We start from the raw sequence: 19,753 nt of genomic DNA, 5'->3' as shown, positions 1-19,753 counted from the left end.
ATTAAAAGCCTCCACCTGGCACAGGGCACCCCTTTCCACCTCCTGCCCCTTTAATCTCCGTTGTGACAGTGGGGATTTTGTAAACAGGCCCTCCGGGTTGTGCTGATTCATGAAGATTAGCTGTTGAAATGTCAGCGCCTCCCGCCTGAGGATGCGAAGCTCCGTTAGCCAAGAGGAAACATCAGAGGGGGGAAAAAAAGAAAATATCCTATTTATTGAACTGTCCGTCCCTTTGCTTGGGAGGGATCCGAATTCATTCTTTCCATAAACCGCCTTTGCAGAACGATTAGACTCGGGAAAGAGTGCAGAGAAGAGCAACGAAGATGATCAGGGGGCTGGGGGCTAAAACATAGAAGGAACGGTTGCAGGAACTGGGCACGGCTAGTTTAACGAAGAGAAGGGCGAGGGGTGACATGATAGCAGTGTTCCAGTATCTCAGGGGCTGCCCCAAAGAAGAGGGAGTCAAGCTATTCTCCAAAGCACCTGAAGGCAGGACAAGAAGCAACGGATGGTTACTAACCAAGGAGAGAAGCAACATGGAAATAAGGAGGAATTTCTTAATAGTGGGAACAATTAACCGGTGGAACAACCTGCCTCCAGAAGTTGTGGGTGCTCCATCACTGGAGGTTTTTAAGAAGAGATTGGACAGCCGTTTGTCTGAAATGCTGTAGGGTTTCCTGCCTGAGCAGAGGGTTGGACTAGAAGACCTCCAAGGTCCCTTCCAACTCCTGTTATTCTGTTCTGTTCTGAAACGCTTGTGGAGAAAACATGAACATCCACGAATATACGTCTAGGGTGCTTCAGATAGTCCTCGACTTACGACCGTCCACTTAGCAATCGGGTGAAGTTATGACAGTCCCTCCCAAAAGCCACAGGCAGTCCTCTGCTGAGGGCCGCAAGGGAGCCCCCAGATTTCTGTGGCTTAAGGGAGACGTTTGCCAAGTGAGTTTGGCCCCATTTTGCAACCTTTCTTGGCGCAGTCGTTAAAACGAATCACCGCAGTTGGTAAAGGCTGAGAATTCTAATTTTAGCTTTCATCTTAATTTTAACTGGGGTTTTATTTATGCAGGGACGGATATAATTTTTTTTAAATCTGTTTTTAACTTTTGTATCTTTGTTTTTTAATCACCCTGTAAACCGCCCTGAGTCCTTCGGGAAAGGGCGGTATATAAATGTAATGTAATAAAATAAATAAATAAATAAATATATAAAAAATAAATAAAGTCCGTAACGGGGTTTGTTAAGCGGAGCTGGCTTCCTCGCTGGTTTTGTTTGCCAGAAGGTCGCCAAAGGGGATGGCGTGACCCCGTGATCAGCCGTCATAAATGCGAATCAGTCGCCGAGCGTCTGAATGTTGATCACGTGACCGCGGGGGAGGCCGCAACGGTCGTTATGTGTGAAAAATGGTCCTAAGTCTCTTTTTCCAGTGCTGTTGTAACTTCAAAAGGTAACTAGTCAAACTATTGTAAGTGTTAATTCGAAACAAAATTAGAATGTGCAGAATGCCTTATACAAGGCTTGCGATGCACAAAGGAAAGTGTACTGGGACCTTTAAGAAGCAAACAGTAAAAAGCAAACTAACTTGAGTTGTATCATAACTATATTTTTACTCAGACAATATTGTTGTTGTTAGCTGCGAAGTCGTGTCCGACCCATCGCGACCCTATGGACAACATTCCTCCAGGCCTTCCTGTCCTCCACCATCTTCTGGAGTCCATTTAGGCTCACGCCTCCTGCTTCAGTGACTCCATCCAGCCACCTCATTCTCCGTCGTCCCCTTCTTCTCTTGCCCTCAATCTTCCCCAGCATGAGGCTCTTCTCCAGTGAGTCCTTCCTTCTCATTAGGTGGCCAAAGTATCTGAGTTTTAGCTTCAGGATCTGGCCTTCTAAAGAGCAGTCGGGGTTGATCTCCTCTAGGACTGACCGGTTTGATCGCCTTGCAGTCCAAGGAACTCGCAGGAGTCTTCTCCAGCACCAGAGTTCAAAGGCCTCAATTCTTTGGCGTTCGGCCTTTCTTATGGTCCAACTTTCACTGCCATACATTGCAATCAGACAATATAACACAAAACAAAAAACACAATTACATATAGTCCAGTTTTCAATCCAAGGTCAGTAACGAAGAATCACCATTGAATAACAGTTCAGGAGTAAACAAAGTCAAAGTCAAAAAAAAATCCTTACCAGTTAAAAGTCAAATATCAATACACAGAGTAACAAGTCAGTCAGACTAGAGAGAGATAGTAAGGCTAACATCTGAAATTCATTTATGCTGAATAGAATTAGTCACACCCTTCGGCCATTTCTCTTCTTAAAGGTACACAACCATATTATATGTATTTTCACCCAAACCAGGTTAGGACTTTATTTCCTAACAGTAAGTCATAGACTACCTCTAGTTAAACAGAATACTTACAACCTGGTTTCAAAGGTTGCGGCCTTTGCAGTGTTCCTGCAGTTGTCCACCCTTACGACTGACCACAAGGACACACTCCCTGCCCACCTGTCTCCCCCATCCAGCCCACTCAGCATAGCTGGCTGAGGAATTGAGAATAGAATGGAATAGAATGGAATAGAATGGAATAGAATAGAATAGAATAGAATAGAATAGAATAGAATAGAATATGAATAGAATAGAAAATGAATAAAATAGAATAGAATAGAAGGAATGAAGAATAATAGAATAGAATAGAATAGAATAGAATAGAATAGAATAGAATAGAATAGAATAGAATAGAATAGAATAGAATAGAATTGGAATAGAACAGAAATGGAATAGAATAGAATAGAATAGAATGGAATAGAATAGAATAGAATAATAATAGAATAGAATAGAATAGAATAGAATAGAATAGAATAGAATAGAATAGAATAGAATAGAATAGAATAGAATAGAATAGAAGGAATGAAGAATAATAATAGAATAGAATAGAATAGAATAGAATAGAATAGAATAGAATAGAATAGAATAGAATAGAATAGAATAGAATAGGAAAGGAATGGAATGAGAATGGAATGGAATGGAATAGAATAGATTAGAATAGAAGGAATGAAGAATAAGAATAGAATAGAATAGAATAGAATAATAATAGAATAGAATAGAATAGAATAGAATAGAATAGAATAGAATAGAATAGAATAGAATAGAAGGAATGAAGAATAATAATAGAATAGAATAGAATAGAATAGAATAGAATAGAATAGAATAGAATAGAATAGAATAGAATAGAATAGAATAGGAAAGGAATGGAATGAGAATGGAATGGAATGGAATAGAATAGATTAGAATAGAAGGAATGAAGAATAAGAATAGAATAGAATAGAATAGAATAATAATAGAATAGAATAGAATAGAATAGAATAGAATAGAATAGAATAGAATAGAATAGAATAGAATAGAATAGAAGGAATGAAGAATAATAATAGAATAAGAATAGAATAGAATAGAATAGAATAGAATAGAATAGAATAGAATAGAATAGAATAGAATAGAATAGAATAGAATAGAATAGAAAATAGAATAGATAGAAAAAGAATAGAAAATAGAACAGAACAGAACAGGAAAGAATAGAACAGAGTAGAATAGAAAATTGAAAAGAATAGAAAATAGAACAGAACAGAAAATAGAACAGAATAGAGAATAGAATGGAACGGAATGGAACAGAACAGAACAGATTAGAGCTGGAAGGGACCTTGGAGGTCTTCTAGTCCAGCCCCCCATTCAAGCAGGAGAACCTGTACCGTCTCAGACAAGTGACTGCCCAGTCTCTTCTTAAAAACCTCCACGATTTCCGGTGGCAAGCTGTTCCACCGGTTCACTGTCCTCCCTGTCAGGAAGTTTCTCCTTAATTCCAGGTGGCTTCTCTCTTGGGTCACTTTCCATCCGTTGCTTCTCGTCCTGCCCTCTGGTGCTTTGGAGAATAATTTGAAACGCCCCCTCCCCTTCCCTCCGTCCCCCTTCTTGGTGGCAGCCCCTCAAATACTGGAATTCTGGGAGCTGAAGCCCAACAAAGGCTGGCTGAGGAATTCTGGGAGTTGAAGTCCACAAGTCTTACAACGTTGCCAAGCTTGGAGAGCCCAGGGTGGGAAAACCACCCGCTACTTACGGACCTGTTTGGCAACGGGTTTCCGCCGTCTTGGGAAGAACCGGGGGAGTGGAGAATGAGAACTTCAGCGACCGAACGGACATCTGGGTCAGCTCCAAGGTGCATCGAAGATCTTCCGGAAGCTTCGCTTTCAACTGTCATTTTGGGGGGGGGGGGAAATGGACATTTTTAAAACCCGCTCTGCATTTTTCCGCCCGAGATCCATCGTGCCCGTTCTCGAGGTTTAATCCTAAGACTTTACAAACTCAACCTCTCCGAAGCAGAGCACTACAAACGTGGTTGAAATCTTAACGGTCGTGAACTCCGATCGACATAAGCATTACAGAGAGTCCTCGACTTAGGACTATAACGGGGACCAGGATTTCCGTTGCTAAGGGAGGCAGGTGTTAAGGGAGTCACACGCCTGATTTTGGCCACGTTGGATGAACGATTCGCTTGCCGTCGTTAAGAAAGTCGCCCCCGATTTTACGGCCTTTTTGGCCACATTTGATGAGTGAGTCGCTGCGGTCCTTAAGCAGGTCAGGTGGCTGTTAAGAAAATCCGGCTTCCCCCCACTGACTTTGCTTGTCGGAAGGTTGCAAATAGAGACGGCAACCCAGGGACAGGGCCGCCGTCATGAATACATACTAGTTGCCAAACGCCCAAATTCTGATCATGTGACCGTGGATGCAGCTGCAACGGTCGTAAGTATGAGGATTGGCTCTAAGTCACTCTTCTCAGTGCCGCTGTGACTTCGAACAGTTGCTAAATAAGTAGTTGTAAGTCGAGGACTACATTACGACAAGCCGGAGCCGCAATCAATGAGAACACAGCCATTTTTTTTTTGCTGTGAAGCCGTTAATATCTACTGCAGTTCTAGGCTCTTGCTTAAACTACACAGGTAGTCCTCGACTTACGACCACAATGGAGCCCAAAATTTCTGTTGTTCAACGAGACATTTCTTAAGTGAGTTTTGCCCCATTTTATGACCTCTTTTTTGGCCACAGAGGTTAAGTAAATTGCTGCAGTTCATAAGAGAGTAACCCGGTTGTTAAGTTCAAAATGGTTTGCCCATTGACTTTGCTGGTCAGAAAGTCACAAAGGGTGATCACGTGACCTTGAGACACAGCAACGGTTGTAAGTATGAAGTATGTAAGTATGAACCAGCTGCCAAACATCTCCTCCAGAAGTTGTGAAGTTTTTAAGAAGAGATTGGACAACCATTTGTCTGAAATGGCATAGGGTTTCCTACCTGAGCAGGGGGTTGGACTAGATGACCTCCAAGGTCCCTTCCAACGCTGTTATTCTATTCTATTCTATTCTATTCTATTCTATTCTATTCTATTCTATTCTATTCTATTCTATTCTATTCTATTCTATTCTATTCTATTCTATTCTGTTCTATTCTGTTCTATTGTGTCCTATTCTATTCTATTGAATTCTATTCGAGTTTTGATCACATGATCATGGGGATCCTACAAAGGTAACTGTGAGAAATGGTCATAAGTTTAATTGGGTTTAATTTATTTTAATTTTTGTATATTATGTGCTGTATATAGTGTTTAATTGCCCTGTACACCGCCCCGAGTCCTTCGGGAGAGGGGCGGTATATAAATCCAAATAATAAATAAATAAATAAATAAGTCACCTTTTACAGTACTATTGTAACTTTGAATGGTTACTAAATGATCGGTTGTAAGTTGAGCACTTACCTGTAATCCTATACAGGTACATCCTCTACTTACAACCATTCATTTAGTGACTGAAGTTACAACAGTGCTGAAAAAATTGACTTACAACTGGTCTCTGCCCTTAGGACAGCTGCAGCCTCCCCATGGTCCTGGGATCAAAATTCAGATGCCTGGAAAACCGGCTTGTATTTACGACAGTCGCAGCGTCCTGAGTCACGTGATTACCGTTGGTGACCTTCCCACTTGGGATTCTGACAAGCAAAATTAGAACAGAATAGAGCTGGAAGGGACCTTGGAGGTCATCTAGTCCAACCCCCTGCTCAGGCAGGAGACCTTATACCATCTCAGACAAGTGACTGTCCAGTCTCTTCTTAAAAACCTCCAGTGATGGAGCGCCCACGATTTCTGGTGGCAGGCTGTTCCACTGGTTAATTGTCCTCACTGTCAGGAAGTTTCTCCTCAATCCCAGGTTACTTTTCTCCTTGGTCAGTTTCCAACTATTGTTTCTCGTCCTGCCCTCTGGTGCTTTGGAGAATAGTTTTTGACCCCTTCTTCTTTGTGGCAGCCCCTCAAATACCGGAATGCTGCTGTCATGTCACCCCCCCACCCATTTCTTCTTTTCTCTAGACTAGCCAAACCCAAATCCTGCAACCGTTCTTTGTATGTTTCAGTCTTCAGGCCTTGGATCATCTTAGTTGCTCTTCTCTGAACTATCAATGGGGGAAAGCCAGATTCGCTTAATGACCATGTGATTCACTTTAAAACCGCAGTGATTTGCTTGGCAACGGTGGCAAAAAAAAAAGACATAAAATCAGGTGCGACTCTTTTAAGAACCGCCTTGCTTAGCCACAGAAGCTCTAACGTGGTCCTAAGTGGAGGACTGCCTGTACTAAATCTGCCACAACCCCCTGGAACGTCCCCTCCGCTGCGGTGAGGATCTCATTTTTGTTAGCCTTGCAGAAAACTTGGAAAAATGTTTCTTTCATCAACTCCGAGATCTAAGGTGAACCGGGAAAGTGGCTGCATTAGGCTCTCTTCATTCATTCATTCATTCATTCATTCATTCATTCATTCATTCATTCATTCAATTTCTATAGCCGCCCATTTCAATCACTTGACTTTGGGCAGGTTCCCATTTAAAAAAAAAAAAGCTATCCTCTTGCTACTTTAGGATTGTTTTACCTTTTTTATTCCTTTCTGCTTTTATTTCTCTTCTTTAATGATGTGTAATGTTTTTCTAACGTGGGTGGGTTTTGTTGTTTTGCTCAGAAGCTGCCCAGAGTCACTTTTTTGTGACACAGTCCCTTATATACATTTAGAAAATAAAATAATAAGATAAAATAAAATAAAATAATAAAATAAAATAAAATAAAATAATAAAATAAATAAAATAAAATAATAAAATAAAATAAAATAGAATAAAATAAAATAAAATAATAAAATAAAATAAAATAAATAAAAAAACAAAATAATTTGCCCGTAAAATGGGGCAAAGCTCGTTTAACAACCATCTCGCTTGGCAACGGGAATTTGGGGCTCCGCCGTAAGTCGAGGATCGCCTGTACCGTAAAAGATTGCCACCGGAGCACATTTTAAAATCCAGGTTCGATCTACGCTTCAAAACGGGGCTTCCCGGAACGAGCAAGACAAAGCTGGCACTTTGGGGATTTAGTCTCGAACTCAAGACTTACACGAAAGGCTGGGCCTCTTCCCGCTGCGTGTTGGAGGACGGGAATTTGAGCACCGCGGAGCCCAGGTCTCTCGGCCGCTGCAAGAAGCGGCATCATCTTCCAACCTGGAGCAAATAAGATGGCAGAGCCATTTAACTGTTATCACTAGGTGGATTCTTACCTTCTTATCTTACCTTATCTTTCCTGTAATTGAGAAGAGGACGGTTTTGAATTACGGATTCGTGCCAGCATCACGATGGTCTTGTTCTCTGCCGGTTTTGCCTTTCCTTCCAGAAGGGGAACCAAAAATTACATGGATCTCCCTGAACGTGATGGCTGAGGATGATGGGAATAGAGGAAAGCCAGTTTGTTTGCAGGGGTTCAGGGGCTGCCTACAGAGACCAGGAGACGGTGAGTTCTAGTCCCGCTTTAGGCATGGAAGCCGGCTGGATGACTTTGGGCCAATCGCCAGAAGACGGTGAGTTCTAGTTCTGCCTTAGGTCTGGAAACTAGGTGAGCATGAAAGGTGACCTTGGGCCAATCAGCAGGAAATGGTGAATTCTAGTTCCACCTTAGCAATGGAAGTCAACTGGGTGACTTTGGGCCAATTACCAAGAGACAGTGAATTCTAGTCCCGCCTTAGGCATGGAAGCCGGCTTGGTGACTGGGCCAATCACCAGGAGACGGTAAATTCCAGTTCCACCTTAAGTTTGGAAACTAGTTGAGCATGAAAGCTGGCTGGGTGACTTTGGGCCAATCAGCAGGAGACAGTGAGTTCTAGTTCCACCTTAGGCATGGAAGCGAGCTGGATGACTTTGGGCCAATCAGCAGGAGACAGTGAATTCTAGTCCCGCCTTAGGCATGGAAGCCAGCTGGGTGACTTTGGGCCAATCAGCAGGAGACAGTGAATTCTAGTCCCGCCTTAGGCATGGAAGCAAGCTGGATGACTTTGGACAGTGAATTCTAGTTCCACCTTAGGCATGGAAGCGAGCTGGATGACTTTGGGCCAATCACCAGGAGACAGTGAATTCTACTCCCGCCTTAGGCATGGAATCCAGCTGGTTGACTTTGAGCCAATCACCAGGAGACAGTGAATTCTAGTCCCGCCTTGGGCATGGAATCCAGCTGGTTGACTTTGAGCCAATCACCAGGAGACGGTGAGTTCTAGGCCTGCCTCAGGCACAATGGATGGTTGGGTGACTCTGAGCCAATCACCGAGAGATGATGAGTCTTAGTCCCGCCTCAGGCATGAAGGATGGTTGAGTGCCTTTGGGCCAATCGCCAGGAGACAGTGAGTTCTAGTCCTGCCTTAGGCATGACAACCAAGTGCGTGTCTTTGGGCCAGTCCCTCTCTCTCAGCCCAAACCCACCTCACAGGGTTGTTGTTTTTGTGAGGAAAACAGGCAGAGGAAGGAGCATTATGGATGTTTGCCACCTTGGGTTATTAACACAAACAGTAAAGATGGGATAAGAAAGCAAACAAGCGTAGAACCAACCAACCAACCAATAAATGATGTCGGATGGATCTGGAAACAACCCGCCTGATTTCTGCCTGCTGTCTCCCAGCTGGCAGGAGCGTTCACTTGGCCCTTAGACCTTTCTCTCTTTTTTTGTAAATATTCTATTAATTTCAAGTTTTACAATCATAAGTACTTAATAAACAACTCGGTTGTCTGGGTTCCTTTATCATTCTGTGGTATATATTAACTTTCACTCAAAATATCCAATACTACACCATCCATTATTTCTCTGCTCCTCTCTTTTTCCCAATAATAATCATTTTCCCCCACCATGCAAGTATAATTCTTACTGCTATTAATATCTATAACAGGGGTAGGCCACCTTGGCTCTTTTATGACTCGTGGACTTCAACTCCCAGAATTCCTGAGCCAGCCATACTTGAGGGGAAAGGGAGAGGTTTCCAAGCTGAGCCATGCTGGCTCAGGAATTCTGGGAGTTGAAGTCCACGAGTCATGAGGGGGCCATAGTTCCTCCATGCTGGCTCAGGAATTCTGGGAGTTGTATTCCATGAGTCATGAAGGGGCCATAGTTCCCCCACGCTGGCTGAGGAATTCTGGGAATTGAAGTACGCAAGTCATGAAGGGGCCATAGTTCCCCCATGCTGGCTGAGGAATTCTGGGAGTTGAAGTCCACGAGTCATAAAAGAGCCAAGGTTGCCTACCCCTGGCCTAGGCCTTAGGCCGCTTAATGACTTGTGGACTTCAACTCCCAGAATTCCTGAGCCAGCCATGCTGAGGGGAAAGGGAGAGGTTTCCAAGCTGAGCCAGGCTGGCTCAGGAATTCTGGGATTTGAAGTCCACAAGTCATGAAGGGGCCATAGTTCCCCCATGTTGGCTCAGGAATTCTGGGAGTTGAAGTCCGCAAGTCATGAAGGGGCCATAGTTCCCCCATGCTGGCTCAGGAATTCTGGGATTTGAAGTCCACGAGTCATAAAAGAACCAAGGTTGCTTACCCCTGACCTATACAGTTAAATATAGACATCTTCATCACACGTTTCTAATGTTAAGCATAGTGTCAATAATATCAGTTTATAGTATCCTCTCTAGTCAAGACATATCTCAAATGTATTTGCAATCAGAGTTCCCTTATTAGATACATATCCTGTTTTTCCCCTCTCTTCCCCCCCAATTTTAATTTCCCATCGATATTCAAAATAACTTTATCAACGATCATGTTTCTCATAATTAATTATGTTTAGGTAACTAAAAGCATCCCTTATACTGACCCGCTTAGTATTTTCATATTTCCCATCTTATAGAAAATTATGGGCGCGCCAGACCTTTGGAATCATTTACCGGTTGAGCTCCGGATGGCTCCTGACCTTCGCTCTTTCCGCCGTGACCTGAAAACTCACCTATTTGAACAAGCCTGCCTGGTCTGATGGGTTTGGGGTATTTTAATTGTAATTGTAATTAACTTTTTACTGCAATTGGGCTATTCTATTTAATTCTCATTTTAATTTTTGTATATTGTATTTTTATTGCATTTTATTGCCCTGAGTCCTTCGGGAGAAGGGTGGTATAAAAATTAAATTAATAATAAATAAAATAAAATAATTATTCTTAGACATTCTTCCTCTTCACCCTTCTTGCCACAGGGGATCAGGGACTTTCTACACTGAGTTTCACCAAAACAGGCTTAACGTCGCCCCTGAACGAATTCGTTTCCCCGGGTGCGCCTAATTCCACGAACAATGCAAAAATCAAAGTCGTTGGGTGTGCACCACCAAATCCAAACCAAAGCAAATACAGATTAACCAAGCTTCACTTAGCGTAAGGCAGCTGCTAGGGTGTCAACTGCCTGAGCACCATTTTGTAAACACAAGCACAATGAAGCAAGCTTTTAGTTCATAATCCTGGGATGATCTAGGATGGTGTGTGTGTGTGTGTGTGTGTGCGTGTGTTAACAACTCTTCAAAGAACTGACAAGTAGAGAAAGGGCCTCAGTGCTTCTCTTTGACCAGGATTCGAATGAGGTGCCTGCTCCAAAGGCCCTCCATGAGGAATAGCAGAATGACAGAGTTGGAAGGGACTTTGGAGGTCTTCTAGTCCATCTCCCCCTGCTCAGGCAGGAGATCCTGTAACGTTTCAGACGAAGGGTCGTCCAATCGCTTCATTAAAGACCTCCATAAGATAAGATAAGCTTTATTGTCCTTTTTTTTGTTTTTACTGTGGGCACATCAAAAATGAAATTTAGTTGCCTGCTCTCAAAGTGAAACACATACATGACACACACCTAACCATACTACATGCGACATATGTATGGACTCACACCCCTACACATACAAATAAAATATTAAATGCTGTCCATCTTGAATATGTAACGGAAGGAGGAAGCTTGAGAGTTCACAAAGTTAATGCTGTACGGAATGAAACTGTGGCTGAATCTGGATGTTCTGCTATGGATACCACGAAGCCCCCTCGTCCCAGAAGATAACGAGGAAAACAGGCCGTGAAGAGGATGTGTGGCGTCCCAGATAATCTTACGGACCCTGCTCAAGCAACGCTTCTGTGCCATGACCTGGATGGGAGGGAGGGAACTGCCAATAACCATTTCTGCTGTCCTCACCACTCTCTGAACTGCCAATAATCTTTTCTGCTGTCCTCACCACTCTCTGCACCGCCTTCCTGTTCGAAGCAGGGATGCTTCCAAACCAGACTGTGATGCCGTATGACAGGATGCTCTCAATCGTCCCCCTGTAGAAAGTGGTCAGGATGGGGGAAGGAAGATGCGCTTTTCTCATGCGACACAGAAAGTGCAGGCGCTGCTGGGCCCGCTTCACATGTGTCTTGCTCTTGAGCGAGCAAGCCAGCCTACTCGTTAAGCTGCACACCCGGGAATTTGATGCTGGTTGATGATTCATTAAAAACCTCCAGTGATGGAGCACCCACAACTTCTGGTAGAAACTTCTGTTCCACGGATTAATTGTCCTCACTGTCGGGAAATTCCTCCTCAGTTCTAGGTTGCTTCTCGCCTTGATGAGTTTCCCTCCGTTGCTTCTTGTCCTGCCCTCAAATATTGAAAGACTGCTGTCATGTCACCCCAAGCTTTCTCTTTGTTAAGACTAGACATACCTAGTTCCCTCAATCGTTCGTCGTACACTTTATCCTCCGGACCCCTGATCATTTTGGTTGCTCTTCCCTGCCCTCATTCTAGGGTCTCAGCATCTTTTTTGATAGTGGAGAATATCTGTAGCCCGGGTGTAGGGTGAGTTCATGGAAGCCTGGCCCTCCACAAGCCATTCCATCCACAGACACATCGACCCACAACCAGCCTATGAACCCCTCAGGATCCAAATCCACCGCACTGCCAACCGGAGACAGCACCAACCCTTAGCCATCCCACGCAATCCCCCACTCCCACCAGCACTTCACCTCCCAATTACTCTGACCTAACGTAACCTCCCCATCACAAGGCCCATCACGAGCCTCTCACTGATGACTCACACCTGACCCATCACAAGACCCTCACCTGACACACCCACACCTGAAGCCCTAACAAACAGAAGAACACTCCGCTGGAGATATTACTAAGCCTGGTAACGCAACGTTCGGAAACCAACCGCACAAGCTCGTAGAACGAACCTTCGCCCTTATCTTTTTTTTAATGTAGTGACCAGAACTGGATGCTATCTTCCAAGTGTGGTCTGATCAGTGTAGTATAAATCAATAATAATAATAATAATAATAATAATAATAATAATAATAATAATAATAATAATAATAATAATAATAATAGAAACATGTAACAGTGATACCCATTGTCATCGGGGCACTGGGAGCTATGTCCAAAAACTTTACAAAATACATCAAGAAATTGCAGCTTCCTGCAATAACTGCAGCAAAGCTACAAAAAACTGCGCTACTTGGAACGTCTTACATTTTAAGGAGATACCTGGTTGATACCTAGGATGCTGGCAGCAACCTGTGTAAACCATTAGTGCCAGTCAATTTGAGTGTTCAGTTGACTGAGTTTCATGTTTTATGAATAAAAGTTTTTATAATAATAATAAAATAATAAAATAATAATAATAATAATAATACCACCTGGTTGATACCTAGGATGCTGGCAGCAACCCGTGTCAACCCAGCATCCATTGGTGCCAGTCAATTTGAGTGTTCAGTTGACTGAGTTTCATGTTTTATGAATAAAAGTTTGATGATGATGATGATGATGACGTTGGAAGGGACTTTGAAGGTCATCTAGTCCAACCCCCTGCTCAGGCAGGAAACCCTATACCAGGGGTCTTCAAACTTGGACCTTTTATGACTTGTGGACAGCTCCCAGAATTCCTGAGACAGGCACGCTGGCTGAGGAATTCTGGGAGTTGAAGTCCACAAGTCATAAAAGGGCCAAGTTTGAAGACCCTTGCCCTATAGCATTTCAGACAAATGGCTGTCTTCTTAAAAACTTCCAGTGTTGCAGCACCCACAGCTTCTGGAGGCAGGTTGTTCCACTGGTTAATTGTTCTGTCAGGAAATTTCTTAGTTTTAGGTTGCTTCTCTCCTTGATGAGTTTCCATCCGTTGCTTCTTCTCCTGCTTTCGGGTGCTTTGGAGAAGAGCTTGACTCCCTCTTCTTTGGGGCAACCCCTGAGATATTGGAAGACTGCTATCATCTCCCCCCTCGTCCTTCTCTTCATCAGACTGGACATCCCCAATTCCAGCAACCGTTCCTTACAGTATATGGTTTATGACCACAGAACGACCACTTCTAGTGATCTTGATGCTATCCCTCTTTTGATGAAGCCCAGAACGCGTCTAGGCCAACTTGCAACATCCCACTCGCTGCGGCCAACAAGGGTTACACTAATAGTAGTAGTCCTCGACTTACCGTTCAAAGTTACAACAGCACTGAAAAAAGGGACTTATGACCATTTTTCACACTGACGCCCAGGGTCACATGATTTACATTTGGATGCTTGACGACCGATTCACATTCATGACGGTTGCCATATCCCAGGGTCACGCGTTCCCCATTTTTGCGACCTTCTGGCGAGCAAAGCCAATGGGGGGGAGGGAATCCAGATTCACTTAAGAACCGTGTGACTAATTTAACAAGTGCGGCGATTCACTTAACCACGACAGCAAGGAAAGTCGTGAAACGGGGCAAAACCTACTTAACACCTTTCTCACTTAGCAACCTAAATTTTTGGGCTTGGCTGTGGCCGTACGCCGAGGACTGCCTGCGTTGACGAAACGGGGGGAACAGAATCATTTCAAGAAAGGATGCCAAAAAAGGAAAGGCGAGGGAGAAAATGAAAGGTGAATGACAACATTTCAAACGATTTTTTTTAAAAAAAATTCTTTTAAAGAATCTTTTAAAGAATGGTATAGGGTTTCCTGCCTGAGCAGGGGGTTGGACTAGATGACCTCCAAGGTCCCTTCCAACTTCTTCTTCTTTCTTCTTTCTTCTTTCTTCTTTCTTCTTTCTTCTTCTTCTTCTTCTTCTTCTTCTTCTTCTTCTTCTTCTTCTTCTTCTTCTTCTTCTTCTTCTTCTTCTTCTTCTTCTTCTTCTTCTTCTTCTTCTTCTTCTTCTTCTTCTTCTTCTTCTTCTTATTGTTATTATTATTATTTGGAATTATGGAATTGTCCCGTGGTGAGTTGTCCTATTCCGGCCTAGGATTGAATTGGCTTTTTTTTTTTTGGCAGCTACAGCACAATGCTGGATCACACTTAAGTGATGGTCCAGGAGGAGAGGGGTCCTCAACCTTTGGGCTGCAACTCACTACAGGTCCATGGCCTGTTTGCAACCGGGCTGGGCGAGAAGTCCACTCATCTTGCTGGCGGGTAACGCCCAGGGGGAGGGCCTTCTCAGTGGGTGCGCCTGCCCTCTGGAACCAGCTGCCCGTGGAGCTGAGGACTGCTCCTGACCTCCGCCGGGACCTGAAGACCTGGCTCTTAGAGCTCTCTGGTCCAGGCTGAGAATTTTAATTTTAATTTTAATTTTAATTGAGGTTTTTACTCTTTCAGGGACTGTTATAATGTTTTTAATTGTTTTTTCATTTTTGTATTTCTTGTTTTAATTCCCTGTAAACCGCCCTGAGTCCTTCGGGAAAGGGCGGTATACAAATCCAATTAAATAAATAAATAAATCTTAAAGCTGGTAAAGTTGAGGAACACTGGCGTAGGCTATTAAGCTGTCTTAGCTATTAAGCTGGCGTAGATATTAAGCTGTGGGTATTACGCTGTATTAACCAATCTGTACACACCCACAATGCAAATTCTACAAAAGTCCCAAGGCTTCTCTAGAGTGGGGGGGGGGCGCCTCTGGAGATATGAAATGAGCCTCTGCAAACATATCCTTCTGGTTCCCAGTTGACACTCTGGAAATGGGAGGAAGAAATAAAGCAAACGCATGCAATTTAAAAGCGAGACCATCTCTAGCTCAGGGCGAGGGATGTTTGCAAATCCAGCTGAAAAGGAAATTGCAATTTCCCTTGGCTTGGAAAATGCCACTAGGTCAGGAAAGCCAGCCGTGTTCCAAATGTTCTTTTCGTTTATGAAGTGGACCTCAGCTCTTCCCGCCCCCACCCCCCACCCTACCAAAAAAAAAAAGAAAAGAGAAGAAAAAAGAAAAATGCATCTTTTGGGAAAACCGAGAACGCTAAAATGTGAGCCTTCCTTTAAGGGTACATCTTCCTAGGAAGCTTATAGAAAAGTTGAATCTCATCTTTTTTTTTTCTCTGGACGCGCTTGGTAATTTAGGATTCTATTTTCAGTCGCTCCCCTGGATTACCTAAATGCTGTTCAACCATTGGTTTTAATTTAAAGGTTGAAATTGTTGCCTTCCAGATAATAATGATAATAATAATAATAATAATAATAATAATAATAATAATAATAATAATAATAATAATAATAATAATAATAAAAAAAAGTTGGAAGGGACCTTGGAGGTCATCTAGTCCAACCCCCTGCTCATGCAGGAAACCTTATACCATTTCAGGCAAATGGCTGTCCAGTCTCTTCTTAAAAACCTCCAGTGTTGGAGCATTCACCACTTCTGGAGGCAGGTTGTTCCACTGGTTAATTGTTCTAACTGTCAGGAAGTTTCTTCTTAGTTCTAGGTTGCTTCTCTCCTTGACTAGTTTCCATCCGTTGCTTCTTGTCCTGCCTTCAGGGGCTTTGGAGAATAGCTTGACTCCCTCTTCTTTGGGGCAGCCCCTGAGATAGTGGAACACTGCTATCATGTCACCCCTCACCCTTCTCTTCATTAGACTACACATACCCAATTCCAGCAACCGTTCCCTATATGTTTTAGCCTCCAGCCCCCTAATCATCTTGGTTGCTCTTCTCTGTACCCTTTCTAGAGTCTCGACATCTTTTTTACATCGTGGTGACCAAAACTGGATGCAGTATTCCAGGTGTGGCCTTTCCAAAGCATTGTAAAGTGGTATTAGTACTTCACTTGATCTTGATTCTATCCCTCTGTTAATGCAGCCTAGCACTGTGTTGGCTTTTTTGGCAGCTGCAGCACACGGCTGGCTCATATTGAAGTGATTGTCTACTAAGACTCCGAGATCCCTCTCACAGTTACTACTATTGAGCAAGGTACCACCTATACTATACCTGTGCATTTGATTTTTCCTGCCTAAATGTATGTGCATTTGTTTGGGTGGGTTCTTTGAAAGGAAATTTATGAATGATTTTTTTTCTGAAAGCAAGATTGAATAAATAAATTGCTTTTTCCATGTTTAGAATATTAGACACAGTTTCCATCAACGCATATTTTCTTTTGTCTGAGCTAGCAAATGCAAAGTGCCTTCCATTTTATTATTATTATTTTTTTCCCCTCTATAGTTGGGGTGAAGAAATTCCCAGATTCCTAGCGATAGGCCCCAAATTCCCCAGCCGGTTTTCACACCAACCATGAGACAAGAACTCATCAACTCCTGTTGATTTATTTATAGTATTATTTATCTATTTCTCACCTTCATTATTTCTATAACTAACTCTGGCTTACAAACATACCTAATTTTCCTTCCTTGCTCCTATTTTCCCCAAAACAACAATCCTGTGAGGTGGAATGGAGAGGAACTGGCCCAGAGCTACGCAGTTGGCTTTCATGCCTAAGGCAGAACTAGAACTCATGGTCTCCTGGTGACTGACCCATAGTCACCCAGCCGGCTTTCATACCTTAAGCGGGGACAAGAACTCCCAGTCTCCTGGTGATTGGCCCAAAATCACCCAGCCAGTTTTCATACCTAAGGTAAAGACTAGAACTCCCAAGCCCCTGGTGAATGGGGCCAATGTCACATGGTTGTTTTTCATGCCTAAGGCAGGACTAGAACTCCCAATCCTTGGTGACTGGCCCATAGTCACCCAACCAGTTTTCATACCTAAGATAAAGACTAGAACTCCCAGTCTCCTGATAATTGGCCCAAAGGCACAAGGTTGTTTTTTATACCTAAGATAAAGACTAGAACTCCCAGTCTCCTGGTAATTGGCCCAAAGTCACATGGTTGGTTTTCATGCCTAAGGCAGGACTAGAACTCCCAGTCTCCTGGTGATTGGCCCAAAGTCACATGGTTGGTTTTCATGCCTACGGCAGGACTAAAACTCCCAGTCTCCTGGTGATTGGCCCAAAGTCACACGGTTGTTTTTCAGGCCTAAGCAGGACTAGAGCTCCCAGTCTCCTGGTGATTGGTCCAAAGTCAGGCAGTTGGCTTTCATGGTGAAAGTGGGTCTAAAACTCCCACTTTCCTGATAACTGGTCCAAAGTCACCCAGCTGGCTTTTACACCTAAGGCGGGACTAGAACTCCCCATCTCCTCGTTTCCAGGCCAGTATTTTAACGCTGCTCCTCGTTCCATGCAGTTCTACGGATCCTGTAAACGGGACCTCAAGACAAAAGCTGCAAGGCGCGTCCACAAAACAGAGCCTTCCTAATACCTGCTTACCTTTTCAACCTATCCCGGCAGAGAGGCTCCTTAAATATAAAAATAACAGACCATGTAAGGAGGCCTTAGAAAGCCTTAGAAACAGGCTGGTTTCTTCAAAACGACAACCACACGGCCATAAAAGTAAATAAAAGTAAAAAATAAAATAAAAATACTGGCAGCAGTTTTTAAAGGTTGAAAAGCAGGTGGACTATCTCTGGCTGGAGATCTCCCATCCGTCAGCCCTTGAGCTGTCAAGGAACAGGGTAAGGTGTATTGCCTCTCCATCTTTAAATTCCTTCTGGCTTTCAAGCTCTCTTAATTTGTTTATTTTGGCTGGGGATCGATTTAGCCGGTTCGGTTCGGCTCCCTCCAGTACAAAACCGAAGGGAAAAAGATCTCACACCCAGAGGTGGGAAACTAGCAAAAGAGCCCGCGGCCAAAAATGGACCCACAACCAAAGTCTTATGTTCAGAGTAATGTGACACCCCTCACACATACACCCCGCAGGCTGCGCTGCCAAAATTTAATATCCCCCTTAATTTGCGACTGTTCACAGGAAAAAGGTGACTACAAAGCTATCTTATTGGATAGCTTGTTACTTTTTTTCTATGATCGTCTTTCACAATTAACAATCGTTGCAGCATCCCCAAGGTCACGTGATTCAGATTTGGATGCTTGCTTGGCAACTGACTCTTATTTATGACGGTCGCAGTGTTCTGGAAATCACCCAATCCCCTTTTTGCGGCCTTCTGACAAGGAAAGTCAATGGGGGGAGGAGCCAGATTCACTTAACCACCGTGTGACCAACTTAACAAATGCAGTGATTTGCTTAACGACGGTGGCAAGAACAGGGTGTAAAATGGGTCACAACTCACTTTAAAAAATTGTCTCGCTTGGCAACAGAAATTCTGGAGTCAATTGCGGTCATTAAGTCGAGGATAGCCTGTTCTTTCTGGCACCCATTTTTCTAAAGCAGGGGTCTTCAAACTTGGCCCTTTTATGACTTGTGGACTTCAACTCGCAGAATTCCTCAGCCAGCTTGAGGGAACGATGGCCCTCTTCATGACTTGTGGACTTTAACTCCCAGAATTCCTCAGCCAGCTTGAGGGAACTATGGCCCCTTCATGACTTGTGGACTTTAACTCCCAGAATTCCTCAGCCAGCTTGAGGGAAATATGGCCCCTTCATGACTTGTGGACTTCAACTCCCAGAATTCCTCAGCCAGCTTGAGGGAACTATGGCCCTCTTCATGACTTGTGGACTTCAACCCCCAGAATTCCTCAGCCAGCTTGAGGGAACTATGGCCCCTTCATGACTTGTGGACTTCAACTCCCAGAATTCCTCAGCCAGCTTGAGGGAACTATGGCCCTCTTCATGACTTGTGGACTTCAACTCCCAGAATTCCTCAGCCAGCTTGAGGGAACTATGGCCCTCTTCATGACTTGGGGACTTCAACCCCCAGAATTCCTCAGCCAGCTTGAGGGAACTATGGCCCCTTCATGACTTGCGGACTTCAGCTCCCAGAATTCCTCAGCCAGCATGCCTGGCTGAGGAATTCTGGGAACTGTAGTCCACAAGTCATGAGACGGCCAAGTTTGAAGACCCCTCTAAAGGAACATTCTTTAAAAAAAAAACAAAAAAACCCCACAATAAACGCTGAGTCATCTGCTTTATTTCATCACTTATCTTTTCCTCTCTGAATTACGTTCGCCTGAATCGGAAGCATCCCATCTCCAGATTTTGGCGGGTCTGCCCGGACTTACGTTGGGTAATGTGCCCTGTGATAGCCGGGGGTGACGGGTCTCTGAAGAGGCTCATCCACGCTGTGACGGGTGCTGGGCAGGCTCTTCTTCCGTGCTTTTGGGGTGTTGGTCATGATCTGAGATGAGGGGAGAGAGAGAGAGAGA

General features: G+C 43.7%; 1 protein-coding gene across 1 annotated transcript in view; it reads right to left on the bottom strand.

Moving 5' to 3' along the window:
• Window positions 1–19,753, bottom strand: part of ARMC9 (armadillo repeat containing 9) — a 134,563-nt gene that overhangs the window by 15,845 nt on the left and 98,965 nt on the right. Inside the window, 3 exon segments of the mRNA XM_083364078.1 lie at window positions 4,108–4,237; window positions 7,465–7,568; window positions 19,610–19,725. Coding sequence (XP_083220204.1) covers window positions 4,108–4,237; window positions 7,465–7,568; window positions 19,610–19,725 — 350 coding nt within the window.

The sequence above is a fragment of the Vipera ursinii genome (genome assembly GCF_947247035.1).
Source record: "Vipera ursinii genome assembly, chromosome: 5".
In the NCBI taxonomy this organism is placed as follows: domain Eukaryota; kingdom Metazoa; phylum Chordata; class Lepidosauria; order Squamata; family Viperidae; genus Vipera; species Vipera ursinii.
The sequence above is the reverse complement of the archived record's forward strand: the minus strand, read 5'-3'. Positions and strand labels throughout refer to the sequence as shown.